This window comes from Erinaceus europaeus, chromosome 8, assembly GCF_950295315.1.
Source record: "Erinaceus europaeus chromosome 8, mEriEur2.1, whole genome shotgun sequence".
Classification (NCBI taxonomy): domain Eukaryota; kingdom Metazoa; phylum Chordata; class Mammalia; order Eulipotyphla; family Erinaceidae; genus Erinaceus; species Erinaceus europaeus.
In genome coordinates this window covers 63,791,387-63,815,143 of record NC_080169.1, presented here as the reverse complement: position 1 = coordinate 63,815,143, position 23,757 = coordinate 63,791,387, and the positions used below count along the sequence as shown (strand labels likewise).

Below are 23,757 nucleotides of genomic sequence, written 5' to 3'. Positions count from 1 at the left end.
CAACACAAGTTGAGTTTTAGAGCCTGGTTGTTCAAGGTCTTGTCACCTGAAAACCATTAGTACTTGAGAACCTCTAAAGACAGATCAATAGCAATTGAGTGGTGAAGGACAATAGCCTGATTTCTCGAAGTAAATACCTTGGATTACCTACTACAGTAATTTCCTTCAATAATTAATCATTTTTGACCAGCATACTGGTTTAATTAATACATAAATTAAACAAATTTAAAGTACTATATTTAAATTTTGGCAGCACAAATCATAAAAACCTTGAATGTACTTTGTAGAGATTATAAGCACTATTTACTTGAATTTCCATTTCTAAAAGAAACTGTTCTGGTGATAAGGGCTGCCATTTTGACACTGCTGGGATATAAAGACACTAATTTTCTGGTATTTTTAGTCTGTTCTTATTCTTTAATAGAATGAAGAGTAGTATTTGCTTAAATTTAAAAAATGGACTCATTCACATTCCAGTTTTAATTAACTGGTTATTTTTAGCTCCAATTTGCTCATTTTAATCAAATTTAATAATTATTTGAGAGAAAAAAAATTTGTCAGCATGTTATACCAGTAAGTAATTGAATTTATTCAAGCCATTAATGATCATTTTCAGAGGATCAATATTATGTGCTATAAGAAAAAGTTTGATATATATTCTTTTCTAAGTTGAAAAAGTCTGCCTTTTAAGAAACCCCCATATTTGTCTATAGACTATCATAATACTAAAGATTAAATGTAACAAATTAAACTATCCAGTGTCTCTGATTATATCTAATATCCAAATACATCTTAGCTGTGTTCCAGATCAACCTTTACCGAGTACTACTTCAAACAATTTCACACAAACTGAAATCAGATTACTCAATTTGATCAATATACAGTGATGTACAAGTTCGGAGATACATTACTGTAATCAATTTACTTTGTTGCCATATAACCTTGATCTGTGTTGACTGATAGTCATGCACACTTAAGCATTCAAATTGTTCGTGGAATTGATTCCTTCAAAGATTACTCATTTGCAGGAGAAAATTAAAAAAAAAAACCTCATGATTCTATTTCTTTGTAAAATAGCTGTATTGTAAAATTGCTGTATTGACAATGAGTAAGGGTTTCTCAACATGTTTTGGCCAAAAGTGAAGGAAACCTCACGTGTGACATTACTGGACAAGGTTAATTACTTATTTGAGACATCTAATTCTAATTTGACATTAGATAGAAATATTTGTTGAAAGGGCCAGGGTAGACAGCATAATGGTTATGCAAACAGACTGGCATGCCTGAGGTTCAATCCCCTGCACCACCATAAGCCAGAGCTGAGCAGTGCTTTGCTTTGGTGTTTCTGTGCCCATCTCTCTCAAAAACAAAATAAATAAAATATTTTTTAAAAATTTCTGAAGAGAACTTTTATCATCTTAAAATTTATATTTGTAATTATGTGTTTTTACTCCTATTTAATTGACTTACCAAACTCTTAAGTCTTATTGGAATTATTTTATTTGATAGAGAAACTTTAACATGCAAGTAGACTATAACTATTTTGTAAGTATTTTACAATTTTGTTATAAATTTTTTATCTTTAAAGAATTTACCATGGTTACCATATTCTTGTAGTTAATGCAGTTAACTATTTCTCACCAGTGGAAAATTAATGCTATCATGCAATATTTCAGCATCACAATCATTGTTTCCCATTGATTTATATCAATTAAAAATGTTAACAAAGACTAGAAATTATTTCCTTGGAATCTGCTCATAAAGATCAATTTTATTTGTAACTGTCACTTTCAAAATAGTTTTATTATTAAAATGAATAAGAAATAATCTGTCATAATGACAATGAAATCATTATGAAAATACATCTGTAAAATTATTTATAAACTTAGGAAATTAGTAAATGAGCCTTTAATACTTATAAAAATAGATCTTTCTGATGATATCTTAGGGTTATTTCATTGTTGTTTCAATGAAAGTTTTGCTCTTTGTATCACTAGAACACTGAACAATATTTGCTTCCAGAATTATTTGCTATAAGATTTCTACTCAATGGCTATTTTAAAGGTCACCTTATTTGGTGTTGCATCAGTATAAACAGTGACCAGGGCCAAGTGGTGGCACGCTTGGATGAGTACACATGCTACAAAGTACAAGGACTCCAATTTAAGCCCCTCAACCCCATCTGCAAGGAGAAAGCTTTACAAGTGGTGAAGCAGGGCTGCAAGTGTCTCTCTCCCCCTTCCCTCCCGATTTCTGGCTGTCTCTATTCAATAAATAAATAAAAAGAATTTTTTAAAAAGGAATTGCAGATTGACATGGTTTGAGCAATTCATTCTCACTTTAAAGAGCCACTGACCCGAATGAAAAAGAGTTATAACTTAATTATAGGCATTGATTGTTCATCTTATCTTTAGTTATACTTCAGTGCATTTATAAACTTTTGATTGATAGATAAACTCATTTAAAATTAATATGTGCCAAGTTGCTTTAAAAAAGAACACATCCGTAATGATAGAAATATAAGAATTTCAGTCATTAGATGTTAGCTATGCCTTGAGAATGACCGTAAAATTGCCTTCATTCTTAGTATAGTTAATCAGTTAAATACAATGTTTTAGAAGAAAGTTTAGAGTCAAAGTTAAATATTTACCTGTCCCAATAAACATGACATCATACTGACCATCTTCAGCATCCACTCGATCTACCACAATTTGTGTAAACTGATAATTTACATCTGTTTTGATAATTATTGGGCGGTTATTAATAGGAAACACTGGGTTGTACATGGCTGGATGACTTCTTGCAAATGTTATAACATCATCAGGAAGATCCTTTGTAGAATCAAATCCACCAAATGTTTTACTGGGGCACTATTAGGATAAAAGGCACAGTATTACTTTTAATAAAAATCTAGAGAATAGAGTTATAAATGATATAATAAAACATGACTACAGTGGCCTAGTGGCCCAAATCTGTTATCAACTCTTCAAGTAACTGATAAACTAAAAAACAATAATGAAATTTAAATGTATAGATGCACCATTTAACGCACAGTTCCTAAATATAGATGAACTCGCAGTAGGATTTAGCTATGTCACCATTTCATGGGTGAAAATTGCAAATGTAACTCATAAATGCAGTAGAAGATTCTGGTTAATGACAGTGCCATATACTTTAACATTTCATTTATATGGTAGACAAAGCATTGGAAAAAGTGAAAGCAATGCACTATAATTAAATGCAATAATTTTCTTGGTCATCTTTGATTTTTCCAATGGCATCAAGTTAAATTACAAATGCTCTTTACAAAATGAAATACAATGTAGACAGTTATTTTTTCCTTTGTTTCTAACAACTTTGAAAAGTACAAAAAAATCAAAATAATTTATAAAGCACTTTGGGCAATAAGGAAATAAACTACTGAAAGTGTTTAACAACTTGCATGGCACAGAAATTGACCAACCAGGGTGATTTCAACTAGAGATTGTTGTCACAGAGAGTTAGAAAGACTACCCCATGGCACATGATACAATGGCACCTTGGAAAATAAATGCTCTACCTAAATAAAGCAATAATGAAAAAAAATCAGATTTTATTGTGTCTCTTTTAACGTCACTTTAAAAAAATGTTCTAAGTATTAAGTACAGTATAGACAAGTCTTAATTTTTGTCTTCTACTTAAGTAATGACTGCTATTTGATGTAAGAGCTTGGGAGCTGAAATTTAATTAAGAGAGGATCTTGAACTTTTAAGAGATTTAGAAGAAGAAATCAATTATCTTTGCCATTATGTTGGTATAGGTTATTAATAATTCATGAGGAACAAAATACATTTTTGAAAGGAAAGGCATATCTATCTTCAAATGACTATATATGCTCTTTGTATATGTATATACATACATATGTCGACATTCACTAATGAGGCAACTAAAGTATTATAGAAATTACTTTAAGTAAATTATGGAACTACATGTTTAATATTATAAGGATATCAAATACTTATATAAAATCCTATTTCATGACGTTTGCTTTTATATTATCATATCAAAATAATTTACAAACATTTAGATGTGCATGATGCAAATTAAAATAATTTATACATTTTTATTGTTTATTGTATAATTATTTTATTGTCTTCATTTTTTTTTGCCACCAGAATTATTTCTGGGATTCACTGCCTGTCCAGTATTCTCAGATATCATTTAAAAAATGTCTATCTTTTTTTTTCCTTTCTCTGTGATAGAGTGTGAGAAATAGAATTAGAGAGGGAGAGTGAAGGAGAAATATCTACAGCATAGCACCACCACTCATCAAGCTTTCCCTCTGCACATAGGGACTTGAGTCTTGAGTCTGGGTTTCCATATAGGGGGACAGGTATTCTCAACTAGAAGCACCATCACCTGTTGCTGTTTTTTCTTACCTAACACTAGTTAAATATAAGATTTCATTAAAAAATGTAAAGGAAATCCCATTCTAATTTCATATTTGAGTGTCAGTAAACAGGTTTTTCCCCAACTGAGCTGATACTAGAATATTATAATTGTCATTTTTGGTATTAGTAAATTTATCTCTACAGATTTAAAAAACAAATAAGGTATTTCCTTCTTCTGGCAGTTTTGTTGGAGTAAGCCCAAAAAGAATTCGTTTTTATTTAGAATACACTATTGTTAATAAGTCAAAGAAAAGTAAATTGGAGTACGAAGTTGTTCACCAACAAATTAAAAACAATGGGGGGGTGGGTGATGAGTGCACATGTTATAATGCACAGGATCCAGGTTTGAGCCCCCATCCCCCACCTGCAGGGGGCAAGCTTTGGTAAGCATGGAAATTGAATTGTAAGTTCTGTAAATGATATGTTGTGGGGCTCAGAAGTGGTGCACGCAGTAGAGCACACGTTACCATGTGCAAAGGCTCAGGCTCAATCCCCTGGTCCCCTGCAGGAGGATAACTTTACAGATGAGGGACCAGTGCTGCAGGTGTCTTTTTCTCTCCTCATCTGCCTCCTCCACTCTCAATTGCTCTCTCTCTCTATCCAAAATGAACAAACTGGTAAGTAAATGGTAAAAAGAATGTTTTCATGTAGAATGCCATGATAACACAGAAAGTTCTCATCTTGTTTTCATTTATAGTCTTGTGTTTTTAAAAACACTATCAATATTTAATATCTATTTGTAGATGCTTTAAAGAAGAACTTTAGTAATGGACTATGAAATAGCTCAACCAGTAGAGTTTGTGTCTTACAATGATGAGGTGTCTTAGTCACACCAGGGAGCACGTGGCACAGTCTAGGGAGTAAGATAGTGGAGTGGTGTTTTGGTTTTCTCTTCTGTCTCAAATAGTTATGAAATATTATGCTTGTACAAGGGTCTAGGTTTAAGTTGGGAGTGAAAACGTTTGCAGAAAACTATCACAGAGAGATGAGAAACTACCTATGTGTCAACAACTGAACTGTAAACAATTAACCCATAAATAAAATTAAAAAAAAAAACTTCTGCATACAATTTCCATTTCCTATTTTAAAATTTTTTGTCACTTACAGTTCCAGGTCGTGGATATGGGACTCTTCCTTGAAAAGGCACCCACTGATAATTAGGACCATCTCTGTGAGCATAGGGACCAAGGAACACCCTTCTCACATCACTCATGCTGTACATACAAACAGCTGATCCCTTGAAGATGTTACTTAAAAATAAAAATCAAAACAGACTTTTATCTTTATACAATGATAATAAAGTATTTGTACTGAATTCATAAATTTCAGATGGCAATTATCATAGGTTTGATATAAATCCCTAGCTGATGCAAACTGTGTTCAGTGTTTGTCAAGTATATTTGTATTAACAACATAGGAGTCAACAAACTATGATTTTTCAAAATTCAAATGTTGATTTTCAAACATCTAGTAAGCATAGACTGCTCTGAAAAATGAATGGATAATTTCAAATAAAAGATTACATCATGTTAGTTTTAATCCCCAAGCACCAACATTTTACTAGATCAAATAAGAGTTTGATCTGTGGGAAGTCATTTGAAATAATTTCTTGCTAACATGGAAAACCATTTTAAGCTAGTAGTTATTGCACCCTAGTCAATATGGGCTATTATCATAATCATCCCTATTATTTTTGCTAAGCAAAAATTCATTAATAGAAAAAAACGGAACGTGCTGCCTTTATTTCCCCATTAATTTTCACGTATAAATATAGCTTGAGGACTATATTTCCACAAAGATATAAAACAGTTGTATACATTTAAAATGTAGAATGCTTATCCTTTTTTCAATCTATTCCCATAGAAAATTAAACATAAAAGTGACCAAATGAAATACATGTGTTCCTAACAGTTCATTATCAGAAATTCTTGTATATAGGCAAGTTTCATGAAGAAAAGACCAGGTCTGTGGGCACTTTTCTGTGACATTAGTTAGTCTCAGATGATATGGGTCCCTTCATAAAGTAAATTCAATAGCTAATAATATAATTTAATATTTTCATAATAGTATATTGAGTAAATCAGTACATATTTGCTACAATTTGAAACTTCTATGTGCTAGTTTTTACATAGTTGTTTACATTATCTGTTGCTGAAACCAACTGTCATTGGAAGGTGGTCTTATGATTTAAGGCTAAGAAGACTCACAGACTTTCCTTTTATGTTATGTTCAAATGTGAAATAATTATGCCTATTAAACCAGTGATTCCCATAGTATGGTCCTAGACCATAAGAATAGGCATCACCTGGGAACTGATTATAATGGCTAGTTCTTAGATATTATTTAAATCCTACTGAGTCAGAAATTCTAGTGAAGGACAACTAAAAATAAGTCTTTTAATATATTCCCTGGATGATACTCATGTACACTCAGATCTGAGAATCAATGTATAAACTAAGAAATGAATTGCTTTTTGTTTAATTTGTACCTCCCATACTTGTTACTTTAGCTCTCATACTGTTTTTATGCCAAAGGGGAAAATATTTCACTATAAGGAATTTCTATAATTTACTAGTAAGTTTATTGTAAATTGTATGCTATTTTAAAATATTTAAAGTCAAAATTACACACAGGATATAACATACATATTTCAAATTGTTGCATAGTACTATTTACTATGATGATGGCATTCTTAGATAACATTTATTTTCTTAAAATCCTACTTACCTAATGACTTATATTGATGACCCGAAAATGTCCAATAGATCAAAACTAAATCAATATGTCTTGCTTCTAAATCTATTTTTCACAAGCCATATATGTATTAGGAAAGTCTATGAAGAACATGAATTTTCTATCATAATAAAACAGTATACATTATTTACCTGGAAGTTGTAAATACTCCATATACAATTGGATTTTTAGGATCTTTTGAATTCATTAAGAATACATCCTCTGGTTGAAAACAAAATTGGACAAACTTATATTATTTATGGTCATAAAAATGTCTAAACCAATATTTTCTTACAACATAATTAACTACTTACGTAATTCATCAAAGTGTGTATCAATGCCATTTGGACCTGGTACTGAACAAATCAGACGAGCTTTGAGGAATGTTGTCCATTTATTCACCAGACTTCTATGGCCTCCAAAGTCATTCTGAAAAGTGAGAAAACAAAATTTAGGAATTGTGCATGTAATTATAATTTTAAATATTTCTGTTATCTTCCTATCTTGAGAAAGATACAAAATATATTTTCTCATTTCTTAGAATCAAGAATTTCAAATAGCCATCACAAGAAATTGACTTCAGAATTTGGTCTAATAAGTCACTCAAACTTTATTCAAGGAAAGAGTCTTAATAAATGTTTCATAGTATTAAAAAGTCACATTTCCATTTTGCTACCACTCTACACATTTGCTTTATTTTGGTTGAAGTGACTTTCTCAAATATGGGTTTTGCTCATTAGCTTACGTACACAATTTAGCTTAGAGCTTGGACTATAGTAGGCACTTAGAAAGTGTTTATTGTCATAAGGATCCCGGTTCGAACCCCGGCTCCCCACCTGCAGGGGAGTCGCTTCACAGGTGGTGAAGCAGGTCTGCAGGTGTCTATCTTTCTCTCCTCCTCTCTGTCTTCCCCTCCTCTCTCCATTTCTCTCTGTCCTATCCAACAACGACAACAACAATAATAACTACAACAATAAAACAACAAGGGCAACAAAAGGGAATAAATAAATAAAATAAATATTTAAAAAATTTAAAAAAAGAAATAAAAAAGAAAGTGTTTATTGAATAAAAGAGTAACTGCATGTTTTTATAACTCATATTGAAAATAGTACAAAAATCATTCTAACAAGAAATATTTGAGACAATTGCCCCCACCTGCAGGGGGAAGCTTCATGAGTTGTGAAGCAGGTGTCTCCCCTCTCTCTCCCTCTCTAGTTTCCCCTCCCCTTTTAATTTCTCTCTGTCCTATCAAATAAAGCAAAAGCAAAATGCCACCAAAAAAATTAAATAAATAATTGAGACAATTGCTACTTTTAAAATATTAATTTAAGAAAATATTTGCATGAGGTTTTTAAAAGAAAACTCATTCCTAAGAAACTATATTTAATAAAAATATCTCCTCATTAATAACTAAACTGAATTTTAACCTAACAAATTAGTTATATAATGATGGCATGTATTTAGTGAAAACATATAGTCACTTAAAGTAATACTTATTTGCATAATTTTTAAATAATGGAAAAATTCTTAGAAATATATAATACTGATTTATGTTCTATTTATGTAATTTATATATTATAAAGATTTTTAACTCTTGTAACTTATGCTTCTAGATATCATCTGTAGTTTATAAGGACTCTCAGATATTTTGTCTACTCTTTGTATGCTTCCAGATAGTCAAAATTTCAGTTAAATATACTAGAGATAAATCAATAGATTATAATTGGGGTAGGAAAGAGGCTATCAAAAATAAATAAATAAAAGCAGAGATTTAAAAAATAATTATATTTTCATAGAAATTATTTTTCAGACGATTCTGGATTGAGCTTTGTAATTTTCCTGAGATTAAATCATCCTTAATATGTAACAACTGTTGGCTTTTTTTTTTTTCATATACACTGCACAATAAAGTGGTGAAGGAAAAAACAGTATTGTAAGCATATCATAACAGAGCTGTGAGGATCAATCTGAGTGTTCATGGGACAAATACAATTATTTATCTAGTAGCCTAACACAGTATTAGTTCACTTTTTAACAATAAATTAAATATCACAAATAAAGTTTAAAGGTTCAAAATTAGGTGTCTATATTTGTACTTATTTACAGAGGCTGCTATCTCCTATTTATAAAACTGTAGGTTATTTTCATTCTTATATTTTTATTATGTTATTTCAGCAGCAAATAAAAAGCTACAGAAAATGTTGCTAGCTCTGAGAATACAAAGCAATAGACTTTCCAAGGTTGTAAGAATATAGTTTCTTTAATGAGGATTTCATATTACACTCAGTCAATGTAACTGAGAAATAAAGCCTTATATCCCTTATCTACAAGTCTGATAAAGAAAAAAATTACTCAGAAGCAGTTATAAGGTTACCAATAACTTTTGCCATTTAAGTATTTGTGATCAGGGAATATTTAAAGCATAATTTTCATTGTGGAAGATAAACAAAAAGTTGTGATTGGGCAGTGAATATATGTTAGTTTGCTTGAATGTATTTTAGTTTATCTCACCTTGCAAATCTGACCTATTCTAGCATGAGTGGCTTTTCCAGTGTGTTCTCCATCTATGGCATTTTCACGGAAGAAAAAATAAACTTTATCATCTTCAGGGTTGTCACTTTCTGGAATGAGGTGAGCACTAATGAACCTTGGATCTGAGAAATAAAATATAGAATTAAATTAATTAAAATATAAATTAAATCAATACTGAATAAATAATAACAAACATCACAGTCCTTATTTCCTATTTTTCTTAACTCGTAGTTGATGTATTTTAAGAAACTAATCTTTGCTGAGCTCATTCCTTTTGTATTTTAAAATATGTTACAGAGAGTTGGACAGTAGCACAGCGGGTTAAGCGCACGTGACACAAAGGGCAAAGACCAGCTTAAAGATCCTGGTTCGAGCCCCTGGGTCCACACCTGCAGGAGAGTCCCTTCACAAGTGGTGAAGCAGTTCTATAGGTGTCTGTCTTTCTCTCCCCCTCTCTGTCTTCCCCTCCTCTCTCCATTTCTCTCTATCCTATCCAACAACAATGACAACAACAATAACTACAACAATACAACAGCAAGGACAACAAAAGGGAATAAATAATTTTTAAAAATCTTTTAAAAAATGTTACCTTAAAAATTTATTACAGATTATTCCTTTATATCAAAGGAAAAAAAAAAAACTGTAGGCAGAAAGCTTCAAGAGTGATGAAGCAGGACTCCAGGTATCTCTCTGTCTCTCTCCCTATCTTCCCCTCCCCTCTCAATTTCTAGCTGTCTCTATCCAATAAAGATAATAAAAACATTTTTAAAATGATGAATTCACTTTCTTCACCTCATCATAGCTTAAAGGAATCATGTTAAGTGACATAAGCCAGAGAGAGATGAATATAGGATGATCTCATTTATGGACACAAGTTGAGAAACAAAAACAGAAAGAGGAAATACAAAGCAGAACTTGGAGTGGTTCTGGTGTATTGCACCAAAATAAAGGACTCTCGTGGGAAGCAGTGTGGTTGTCATAGCCTAGTGAATGATGGCAGAGGAGGACCTAGACTGCAGGGTAGGGTGTTTTCCAGAAAACGGAGAAATTTTACATATGTATCAAGACTGTACTTACTATAAACCGTGAAACACACTTACATGAATAAATGGAATTATTGTAAACCATTAATACCGCCAATAAAATAAAATAAAATAAGATACAATCCTTCTAGTAATTGGAAGCCATTGTGATTTGGTCCCTGCTACATGAGATGTCACCTTTTCCTTAGTTACTTCTTATGGCACCCATGCCAACTCTCTTCCAGGTAGTCAAAAGTTCAAGTTTTCTCTCAGCCCTTCCTTAGAGATTTCTTCTCTGTTACATTTTACCCTTCCAAATACTTTTAAAATGATGCACCTGCAATACTACTAAAAAATAAAATAGTAAGATTCATTTGCATGATAGCTCTGTTTTTATAGTTTTGTGTTGGTATGCTTCTAAGACCCCTTCTGTTTCATTGGTTTAATCCCCCCTGCTTAACACTGTAGTGTATTTACATAAACCACTGTTAGCTAAGCACTGCCCTGACTGCAGGGCATTGGTTTAAGCCCCACTGGTTCATGATGTCTTTTTGCTCTGCCCCCTCTCCTAGTACACCCTGATTTGCATCAGTCACTTTTCACTCCACCCTCTCTATGTCACATCCTGTTTCCACCCTACTTGGCAAGTATATATATATATATAAGGACAGGATTGTGGTTATAGTTTAGTTTTATATAGCTTGGCTTAGATTGCACTGCATTCCACATGAATAAAGACTGAACTGCGTACCACTCAGCCATGAGTCTCTGGTCGTGTGTCTCCCGCCCGAGAAGCTAACCCAGCATAATGGCGCCCTGAACAGGGACTGGCAGTTTTGAATTTGTTTTGCTTTTCATCTTAAGTGGAGAACACATGAAAATATTTTGACCGGGGATTGGTCAGTGGTGCACTGGGTTAAGCGCATATGGCCAAAATGTTCCAGTCCAAGGCTCCCCAGCTGCAGGGGGGCTGTTTCACAGGTGGTGAAGCAGGTCTACAGGTGTCTGTCTTTCTCTCCTCCTCTCTCTGATTTCTCTCTGTCCTATGCAACAGCAATAACAACAACAATAATAGCAACAGAAATGATAAACAACAAGGGCAACAAAAAGGAAAAAAATAGCCTCCAGGAGCAGTGGATTCATAGTGCAGGCACTGAGCCCCAATGATAACCCTGGAGGAAAAAAAAAAGTTATATATATACAGGGGCTGGCCAGTAGCACAGCAGGTTAAATGCACTTTGCAGAAAGCACAGGGACCTGCATCAGGATGCTGGTTTGAACCCCTGGCTCCCCACTTGCAGGGGATTGCATCACAGGTGGTGAAGCAGGTAACAGGTGTCTATCTTTCTCTCCCTCTCTCTGTCTTCTCCTCCTCTCTCGATTTCTCTCTGTCCTATTCAACAATAACAACAACAATAACAATAATAACAACAAAAGCAACAAAAATGGGAAAAACATGGCCTCCAGGTGCAGTGGATTTGCAGTGCAGGCACAGAGCCCCAGCAATAACCCTGGGGGCAAAAAAAAAAGAAAAGAAAAGAAAAGAAAATACTTTAACCACACAATTTAGGTTGTATATAATGGTAAAACAATTTGCATATTTAAAATAATAATAATACACCTATCCGAAGAGGTCTATGTACTACTATCTTCTTTCTAGCAGCACAATTTGTAATAGCTTAAATTTGGAAACAACCTAGATGCACAATGACAGGCGAGTGGGTGAGAAAGTTGCAATATATACACACAATGAAATACTTCCTAGAATTTAAAAATGATTAAGTAATCCCCTTTGCTTCATTTTGGTTGGAACTTGAAAGAACTGCATTGAGATATGTCAAAAAGAGAGGGATAAATACTATATGATCTCAGTCATTGGTAAAACCATAGAAACAAGAACAAGAAGAGAAACACCAAGAGAATTTGGGAGGCAAATAATCCATGAAAACAAAGATTAGCAAGAAGTAAGGATCCCAGTGCTTTAAATAGGATATAAGTAAAGATCCAAGTAAATATAAGAACATTTTCTTCAGGACATATGACATGCTTGTCAGTCAGAAATGAAGTTCTGAGGTAAAGTGTAGGACTTAACATCTCTGACATCATTAAAACCCTTGCTATAGTATTCCATCATGTCTAATCTCTATTTGTTTTTTTGTCTGTCTTCCTCCCTATCCCAGTGAAACAAATTACAAAGAACAAGGGTCTGTCATGTTTTATTTGATGCAATGATCCTCGACATACATAAAACCACAGTGGCCATTCAGTGAATACTTTAGCAAAAGAGCAAACGGGGGAAGTGAAACTGTCAAGATTTTGTAGAATGTATACCAGTGATGCTTACGAGTTCTGCCTCAAAATTTACTTTTGTAAATAAGTAGGTTGGTATGGTTCTGCTCAAACTACACACAAAACATGTAACCGTCTCAGGAATTTAATATGTAGTATACTAAAAATATGAGTTTCTTTCATAAAAAAGCTTAGAACATTGTAAGTTTTTAAATTCTTATAATAATATACTTTTATACCATGACGTGTTGTTATTGAGTTAACGACAAGGTATAAGCATACTTTAGCACTACCAAGAAATAAATCAAAAGCCTGAAATTAAATTTATTTCTATACAACCCATGACATTTAGACAGTTTTTGTGCCTGTAAATAATCACTATTATGGGGTGGTCTGTTCTTGTAAACTTCTTTTAACATTTTGCTAAAACCATACATACTGTGGTACCACAGGCTGTATTTTCCTATAATTCTACGGAAGATTATACAGACTTTGTAAGTAATGTAAATTATATGAAATATTACCTATTCATATAAAGTTCAGTATGTTGGTAGAGTAACACTAGGTAAATGATTACTTAAATTTTGGGTTCATTTAGTACCAGTACTCTTTATTTCTCCTCAATGGGGCCTCACTAGTCTGACTTTTTTAGCCAGAAAGAGAATTTTTTTCCCAGTGGTATTGGTGTGTGTGTGTGCGTGTGCGTGTGTGTGTGTGTCTGTGTTAGTGGCTCCAACATAGGTCACAGGCATCTCAAAGCAGACACTTCTCCAGGTGAGCTACAGATTCAATACCAGGATTTGGAAGAGTGTTTTTTTTTTTTTTTTCTTATCACCAGGTTACTGCTGGAGCTCAGCGCTGGCACTATGAATCTATTGCTACTGGTGGTCAATTCTCAATCTTTCTCTCTCCATCTCTCTCCCTTTCTCTCTCTCTCTCTCTGTCTTGATAAGACAGAGAAAAATTGAAAGAGGAGGGAGAGATAGAGAGGTGGAAGAAAAACACGTACGGACCTGCTTCACAGCTAGTGAAGCTTCCCTTCTGCAGGTGTGGGGCATGGGCTCCAGCCCTGTTCCTTGTGCTTTGTAATAAGTGCACTAAATTGGTTGTGCCACTACCTGCACCTGGCTCCCTGTATGATACCTTTAACCTTAATAATTGTTAAAACATTGTTTTCACAAATTTTGATTTGCCTATATACAGTAATAAGTCTTCTATATCTGTCTTATTAAGAATGGCGAGAATTGTTAGTATGATAAACATAGGATTATCATGTTAAAATCTAATACTATGCCACTGTTAAAGTTAGATACCCAGAAATGCATCATATTTATGCATAATGTGTCTCCACAATACATAACACAAACCTACATATGAAAAAACTCAGTTCCATTTCTTAAAGGTTTCATACCTTTCAGAAGTCAGATAACTCTTTTCAAATTGACTTTATTTCAAATTGTGTTCACGTTTCTTGTCACAAACTATCCCAACAAATCCAATATTCTAAGTTTAAATAAAGGAGGTGATAGGCCGGAGAGTTGACTCAGGATTAGATTGAATGTGAGAGAGACTAGATGACATAACAATAAGGAAGAAAACAAGTCAAATATTGTAAATGGCAGATATATTGGTGTTCTGTTATGTCTTTCTGTCTGCCATCTCTCTCATGACAAAAAATAAAATTAAATAAAATAAATAAGGAAAGAAAAAGAATACACATGGTGGAACATGGACTTGATGTGCTATATTCAATCAAGCCAAAGATAGAGGAAGTGGTGAATGGGTTTTGGCCTTCTGGTGCACAGTGGAGGGAAAGGATCTAAATTAAGAGTGAGAATGGTTTTCAGAGATTTGCCAACAAGTATATTGCAAGCCATCATTCCTTAATAATAATGATAATAAATATATATATTAGTACATTTTCTAAAACCCACGTGAAATAACTTTGCAAAATGTTAACAAATGTATTATTGTCAGTCATTATGATAACACTAAAAGGTGCTTCAAATAGATGATCAATGTGAATCTCTCATGTTAATCCAGTTAAAGAATAACAATAAAAGGAACAAAAAACATACATTCTTCTGCTTTTGTATTGGAGCAATGGAGATGTATGCTTAACATTATGTCCTGAATTAGTATACTTGTTCATATGAATATTTGAATACTTACAGAATATCAAGTTCTTACATCCATTTACCTTTTATTAGACTGAAAATATATGCAAGCTACCACACAGAAACTAAATGCAGCGATGTCCCTCTTTGTTCCCAGTTAGCCTTAACACTGCAAAAGTGATGTGAGCAACACAATTCGATAGTTTGGAGAACCATCAAAACTTTTCAACTTTGTACTTCTTCATTTCCTTCACATTGGGCTGTTAGAAAAGTCATAGAGTGTGCCTGGCCATAGCACACCAAGTTAAGTGCACATAGCTCAAAGCCTAAGGACCTGTGAAAGGACCAGTGCAATGATTCTAGTTAGAGCTCCCAGCTCCCCATTCGCAGTGAGGTCTGCTTTACAAGAGGTGAAGCAAATCTACTGGTGTCTTTCTCTCTCCCCCTCTTTCTTCCCCTCCTCTCTCAGTTTCTCTCTGTCTTATCCAACAACATCAACAACAGCAATGTGGAAAATGGTCAATAGGAGCAGTGGATTTGTAGTGTAGGCACTGAGCCCCAGCAATAACTCTGGGGGCAACAACAAAAAAGCCATGGAGTATTTTTTTTTCTGACTTTCTTCTCTTTTTTCATTATATTTTTTATTATTTATCATTGAATAGAGACAGAGAGAAATTGAGAGAGGAGGAAGAGGTAGAAAGGGAAAGAGAGGGGCTATGTAGTGGTGCACCTGGTTGAGCGCACATATTACAGTGTTTGAGCCCCCGTGCCCCACCTGCAGAGGGAAGGCTTCTCTAGTGGTGAAGCAGTGATGCAGATGTCTCTCTTTTTCTCTCCCTCTCTATCTCCCCCTACCCACTCGATTTCTGGCTGTTTATATTTAATAAATAAAGACAATTAAAATGATTTTAGAAGAAAAGGGAAAGAGTCACCACTTGTGTAGCTTTCCACCTGCAGATGGGGACCAAACACTTGAACCTGGGTACTTTTGCATTATAATGTGTACACTTAATCAAATGCTCCACCACCTGGCTTCCTTTTTGTCATGACTTTTCTGACAACCCAATAAAACAGAAATGAGCTCTTTCCCTTAAAGCAAAGCAAAATCTAACAGGAGGCAATGTGAAAGGCATGGAAACACTTCCCTGAGGGAAGTTAAACAATTACATTCTTTTGACTTCAATCTGCCCAACACAGAACCTTATAAATACCATTGTAATGCTAAGGACCCTAAGCACTTGGTTAGACAAAACTAGCCTTTGGAGTCTATATAATGAAGCTCACCTTGACCTTCAACCTACAACTACTTTTCTCATTTTCACAGTAAAATGCCATGGCCCTAAGGAAGTTTTTCTCCACTGTTTTTTTTTTTTCCCCCACATGGATGATTGCAGCAAATTCCTCAACTGCACAAGACCATCTATTCCCATAAATATTCAAGTTTTCCAGGAAAGCTCAACATGCATAAATTATTACATCACCCTGACTGTACTCTGTCTAAAACCAGAACTCCCTTGTTTTCCTTGAAGACTGTCAACAAATTAAACAATGTGAGCTATCAAATGCATTTATAATATTGAAAAGGCATGTATCCAGTTTCTTTTTCAATATCTGACACTATTGGCAGGGAGGATCTTGTAGGTGAATGAAAACTGGATATAGTCTTCAGATATAGCCCCCAAAGAAATGCTATTAACTTAATATAAGACTTTCATAAAATACAGAGCATATCTTACATTTGAAAAATACTCCATTTATAATTCAAAATAAAATAGCTCTCTAGTTAATCTCTTCTAGAATTAAAAAAAAAATTTATTTTTTTATTTTACTTATTTATTCCCTTTTGTTGCCCTTGTTGTTTTATTGTTGTAGTTATTATTATTGTTGTCGTTGTTGGATAGGACAGAGAGAAATAGAGAGAGGGTGGGGAAGACAGAGAGGAGGAGAGAAAGATAGACACCTGCAGACCTGCTTCACCGGCTGTGAAGCGACTCCCCTGCAGGTGGGGAGCCGGGGTTCGAACCGGGATCCTTATGCCAGTCCTTGTGCTTTGCGCCACCTGCGCTTAACCCGCTGCACTACAGCCCGACTCCCCTCTCTTCTAGAATTTAAAAGAAATCAGTGTTTGACTATCTCAAATTTAGAAAATCTTCACTTTGATTAAAAGGGCAGTGATGGCAGGCAGGGAGAGGGGCCACAGATTGAAGACCAAAAGCTTTTTGGTTCCAGTGTCATCAAAAGATGCCACGCTCAAGGCCAGGTGGCGACACACCAGATTGAACACACACATCAAGCCCCCAACTACTCCTTGCAGGAGAAAAACCTTGCAAGTGGTCAAGCTGTGCTGCAGGTGTCTCTCTGTCTGTCTCCCTCTCAACTCTGGGCTGTCTGTATCAAATAATCGAAGACAGAAATTTAAAAAATGATAACTGTTATTTAAAAAAGGTATGCTGAAGATGTTTCAGGATGGCACTGCACATGTTGTCGCACACCCAGTTGTGACATTCTAATTAGTTATTTAAAAAAAATTTAAACTTTATTAATTCATTTTCCCCTTTTTTGTTGCCCTTGTTTATCATCTTTGTCATTGTTGTTGTTATTGCTATCATTATTGTTGGATAGGGCAGAGAGAAATGGAGAAAGGAGGAGAAGACAGAGAGGTGGAGAGAAAGATAGACACCTGCAGACCTGCTTCACCGCTTGTGAAGCTACTCCCCTGCAGGTGGGAAGCCAGGGGCTCGAACCGGGATCCTGATGGGTCCTTGAACTTTGCCCCATGTGCGCTTAACCCCACTACGCCACTGCCCAGCTCCCTCTAATTAAGTATTCTATAATTATCTTCCCTATTATTCTGTTAGGGTCTAGTAGAAAACATGGATGCAGGCTGAAGCTGCGAAAGCCAATGGCAAAGCTAGCAGGTGGAAATTACTAAGATTATTGGTCCAAGTTCTAAGAGAAATTTCTGAAGTTGTACAATTTTAGGAGCATCTTCTCTAGGTCTATGACATAAGATTTTCTTCTTTAGATCACAAAGAATAGAGCAATAATAGTAACAAGAAGACACTCAGACCCAGTAAAATGGTGCGGCATTTATCTGCACTAACTATGCTAAAAACATGGGAACTAGTAGGCCAGAACAAGCATGTTGAAAGCATGATAACACAGCAGTGATGACCATGATAATGCTTATAGACAATGACAATACTCAACACAAAATCAAACCAACCCAAACAAAGAAAGAACTCTGCTAAGCCATTCAAGTAGACTTTGTAAGAGGGCAAAGGTAAAGGGGTGACTGGGATGAAAAGCATTATAAAAATCCTCTTGTGGTCTGGGAGGTGGCGCAGTGGATAAAGCATTGGATTCTCAAGCATGAGGTCCCAAGTTTGATCCCCGGCAGCGCATGTACCAGAGTGATGTCTGGTTCTTTCTCTCTCCTCCTATCTTTCTCAAAAATAAATAAATAAATTCTCTAAAAAAATTAATTAAATTAAAGTGCTTTGTCTGGAGGACATAAATCCGGTTGTTCCCAGTGTCCAGGCTAGAATTTGTCCACTTCCAACCTATCAGAAATATATTAACCCATTCTCCCCAAGAACAGACTCAGTTAACTTAAAGAAAGATGGGAAGTGAGACATTTATTTGATTCTGTGCAATCAGTCATGCTGGTATGCATCTATCTGAGATAAGAACAAGCATTTATTCCCTAATGAAAAAAATCCCTCTCCAGTTTCCCTATTGGCTGGGTGCATTTGGAATTTACAATATAGTCCAGGCGGTGCCTAGAAATAGAAAATTATACTTTTAACACATACTTTCTCATTCTTTATTCATTTAGCTAATAGAGGAAGTCTCTGTCTCTGTCTCTTGGTCTGTAACTAGGTCCTTTTCTGGTCCTTGTTTTGTTGTTCATTTTTTCTTTCTTTTTTAAAATCAGAGCACTGATCAGCTCTGACTGGCCTACGGTGGTTCCAAGGACTGAACCTAGGGCTTTGGACCCCTAGACATGAGAGTCTCTGCATAACCATGCTATCTACCCCTCCTGATCTTTTATACTTTGAAAATGAAACAATTTTTACTTCTTAAAAACTTCTGGATGTTTTCTTTCAATAGACCTTAGGATGGACACATCTGTTTAAATTCTGCCTAAGGAGGCCATCAAAGTATCTCAGTTGGATAGTGTTTTGCTTTGACAAATAAGAGGTCCTGGTTCCAGCCTGGCCCACATCACACTGAAGGGAGCCTTCTGTGCTCTGGTTTCTATACCCTGTCCCCCTTCATGCCTTTCTACCTTCACCTTCCTATCTAAAAAACTCAGCCAAAGAAATAACCCAAAATATAATAAATAAGTGAATACTTAAATAAATAAATCTGCATAAGCTGTCTTCTAATCCATAGTAAAGGTTCTGGCTGCATAACCAATACCAGTACAAAACCAGAAGAACTTGCTGGGCACCAAAGAAATCTCTTCCCTAAACACAAAATCGTAAGCAAGTACTAAAGAAAGTAACTGATGGCCAGGTCACAACTGAAATGTCTGCAAGGAGATCATGAGCCTCTTTATACCATCATTGTAATTCAATCTTCATACAAATCGGGAGAGGTCCTATCCTTCACCTTACACCATGACAGTCCTAAGAGAAACAAATATGGTCATAAAAGAGGATAGTATCAAATTCTAGGAAAACTCCCAACTTTTCTAGGAAATCTCCTCATATTCTAGGTATGTAATGATAGTCATTAGCCCTTCTTTCCTGAGAAAACATTACCTATCCCAGACAGAATTTATATAATCAGGACTGCAGAAATAGTAAACATGGAATCAACCAAGATCTGCCAACACTCTCTCTGAGTGTGTACCCTCACTTTCCCTCTTTCAAATAAACCTGGCCCAGTTTCCCCGCAAATCTGCTGGCATTCCCTCTACATTTTTCATCTTTAACCCTGAAATAAATCTAAGCTGTCACTTACTGGTGGCTTTATCCATGGATTATTCCTAGACTCAGATACTTCTCCTGGGTTTGAGATGCACTTTTTCTTCAGTCCCCAGACAACATTCTCTGTTTCTTTTGGCAAGCCAACAAAATTTCCATCCAGTAACACCAAGCCACCAAAAGAAGATCCAGTACTATGATGTCTGTCTCTCTAATGGAATGAAAAAGTCTGCCCTGAAATGGTGAAATTGTGCACGTTTCAAACCAGAGTGGTAATCTGAAAGACAACTAAGGTTGTTTCTCTAAATCAGAAAACAAACTAAAGATAGATTATATATTTATAAAATGCCCCACAATTTAGGGCCATTTAGTAGTACAAGAGAAAAGTCAGAATTCTTCCCAGTTAGATAATTTAGAGTATCTCTAATGTGAAAATTAAACCAACGTCAGTGTTATTTCCAAGTAAACCTTGACTTATCTTTCCAGAAAACTTTCACAATTTTTTTCTCAATCCCAAAGTGAATGCACTTTACCATTCTAGAAAACAATATAACAGTATAAGCTCTATTGTATTTATTTTCACACAAATAGTCATACAAAAGAAAGCTTGCTTTTTTGTAAAATGCAAATCCCTTGTATTATCCTAATTTTCATACTTGCTATTTGTCCTATACTACTTCCTCTCTTACACTGCCTTCAGCTTTCAAGCATAACAAAGTACACCTCTGAGCATATTTTTGATCCTGCTCCATTGCAACTACCCAAATATAGGTCTTTGTTTTTTTTCTCCTGAAAGTCAATCTGTTTTTTCTACCTCAATCTCTTTCTCCAAATTATTTTTTACTATCTATCACCTTTTCACATGAACATTTTTGCCTAGCACCAGGTGCATGTTCTTCAATTATAATCTATAAAACTCTATTTTAATCACTTGTTTTCCTCTCTCTCTTTGTAGGCTGAACCCCTTGTTATTTCCTAATTATTTCTGGCTAAATATAAATGTCTGAAACAACACATAATTTTAAATGAGTGAATGAATAAAATAGGGCCAGGGAGATAGCATAGCAGTTACAGAACAGAATTTCACACCAGAGCCTCAGAGGTCCCAGGTTCAATCCAAGCACCACATTAAGCTAAAGCTTAGCAGTGTTCTGGTAGAAAAAGGAGGAGGAAGAGGGAAAGAGTCGCAGCAGAAGAATGGCAAAAAGGAGAAAAAGGATAAAGAGGAGAGATGGAGGAGGAAGAGGAGGAAAAGGAGGGAAAGGTAGAGTAAATGATGGATTAACAGGCAAAAATCATTGATTTAAAATTTAAAAATTACATTTTGTGTCATATACATTTTAGAGGATAAGGATGGGCTGCTAGGGTTTTGAGGGGGGGGAAAGTGTACACATGGTAGATTTTTCTTTTTATCTTTTCTTTAAATGTTTTTATTTATTTATTACTGGTTAGAGGCAGAGGGAAATTGATAGAAGAGAGGGGGTAGAGGGAGGAAAGAGACAGAGAGACACCTACTGTAGCCCTGCTTCAGTCTTGAGGTTTTCCCCAGGCAGGTGGAGGCCAGAGGCTTAAACTTGGATCCCTGTGCACTAAATTGTGTGCGCTTAACCAGGTGTGCTACTACCTGGCCCCAGTAGTTTTTATTAAGAGGGTAAGAGACAAAGAGGGTGAGACAGAGAGAGTAGAGTGGAGATTCTACAACAGTACTATACAGTTCATAATATTTCTCTTATGCAGTAGCCAAGGACTCAAATCTAGGTCCTCACACATAACGAAGTATATGCTCTACTAGGTGAGCTATCTCCAGCAACTGTTACTTTTAACCCAATTTATTAAGCTTTATTTATATGTTAGACACTATTTGGGCTATAGGTTCTAGAAAAGATTATGTATGTTTTTAAATTTGAAATTCTGTTTCCATTCTTCCTTCCTTCCTTCCTTCCTTCTGAGTTTTATATATGTGTGATTCTACCACTCTAGGCAAACTCTTTACAATCTGACAGAGAGAGAGAGAGAGAGAGAGAAAGAGGGGGTGTATAGAGTTTTCTCTGTGTGTGGTACCCCCATGTTTTGCCAGTGACTGGACCTCATGCATAGTAAAGTGTGCATTTTACCCTAAGAGTTATATCCTGGCACTAATTTACAACTATTTTTAAGAGTTATGAAAGCATACTGGGTTTTTAAAATATTCTCAAATGTCATATATTTTTTTAAAATTTAACCTGGATGAAGCTTTTCTTTCTTTTATTGATTACATCTTTTTGTGTTACAGCATTAACATTAATTATCTCTCTGAAATTTTTCCCAAATTATATTTCATCAATAGGATTAAAATAACAGAAAACACATTTTTCCATTTTACAATATTAAAAACTATGCAGATGTTGGATGTCAGAAATTAACATGTCCTACGAAATTACAAGCAATTCAATAAGTTTCCTTGTCATCAAAAATTCCCCATAGAAAAGTTTTACTAAGTTCATTCAGACTAGCTTACTTCATTAGTTCTCTTTCAGAACCTAAACATGCTTGTGTTATTCACAAAGGAATATGCTTTATTTTCCATTACTCTATCAAATATCAAACAGAAATAAACAAATTTTTGAGTTTTTCATTTTAAATCTGTGTTCTGTAGTCCTCTCTAAGTGATAGTGTTGATTTTTAGTCTCCAGGTGAAAAATCATGATTTCACTGTGACCAGGTTCACTGAAATGAATAGACACATATATACAGAACCTCCAGTGATTAAGAGTTAGATTCCTGAGAGTTGGGCTGTAGCACAGTGGGTTAAGTGCAGCTGGCACAAAGTGCAAGGACCTGTGTAAGGACCCTGGTTCGAGCCCTCAGCTCCCCACCTGCAGGGGAGTTGCTTTACAAGTGGTGAAGCAGGTCTGCAGGGGTTTATCTTTCTCTCCACACCTCTGTCTTCCCCTCCTCTCTCCATTTCTTTCTGTCCTATCCAGCAACAATGAGAACAATAAAAAACAAGGGCAATAAAAAGGGTATAAATAAGTAAATTAAAAAAAAAAGAGTTAGATTCCTTAGATAAAATTATAAATTGCAACACTCTTTATAGTTCACAATATTTCAGGGAATAAATATTTTACATAATCTTCAAGCTTATACAATTTGAAATATTTCCTGCTATGTGAAGCAAGTCTATTTGTATGAAAAGTTGAAAATCAAAAGAATATGGCAAAATCCATTTAAATTAGATCAAAGTGCATTAATCTCAATGGCATAAAACTACAGTGTAAACACTAGGAAAGCGAAATAGAGCTGGAAAGAATCCTCTCATTTGGATAGCTTAAATGATATGCCTTTGGGGAAGCAACTTTACAGGTACTGCGGTCCTTTTGCAATGCCTTGAGCACTCTGTGGAAGATAAGCAATAATATTTACTAATCTTGGGTCAATGTTATATATGAAGTGTGGAATCTTTAGACATGATAATAGAAACAAATACAGAGTCAATACACCTTTCTTTTATTTTCCTGTTTATCTCTTTTACCACCACATTGAAATTCTTTCATACCTCATCCCACAGATGGCATTTCTTGCAAAATTCACGTTTGGACACCACCTGCCACTTGTAATAGTACCACTCTGTCGAAATATTATGAGCAGCTGCAAATTAAACTGTCCTTCAGGTGCAATCTCACACTTAATGAAAATGACACCTTGGCACAGGACATGAGGT

General features: G+C 34.9%; 1 protein-coding gene across 7 annotated transcripts in view; it reads right to left on the bottom strand.

The window, feature by feature from the left end:
- SEMA3A (semaphorin 3A) overlaps nt 1–23,757 on the bottom strand; it is a 535,675-nt gene that overhangs the window by 45,185 nt on the left and 466,733 nt on the right. For all 7 annotated transcript variants that reach the window (XM_060196315.1, XM_060196317.1, XM_060196321.1 and 4 more), the window contains 5 exons: nt 9,675–9,817; nt 7,478–7,592; nt 7,316–7,385; nt 5,536–5,680; nt 2,651–2,870 (listed from right to left, as the gene is read on the bottom strand). In XM_060196315.1, coding sequence (XP_060052298.1) covers nt 2,651–2,870; nt 5,536–5,680; nt 7,316–7,385; nt 7,478–7,592; nt 9,675–9,817 — 693 coding nt within the window. The remainder of the gene's footprint in view (nt 1–2,650; nt 2,871–5,535; nt 5,681–7,315; nt 7,386–7,477; nt 7,593–9,674; nt 9,818–23,757) is intronic.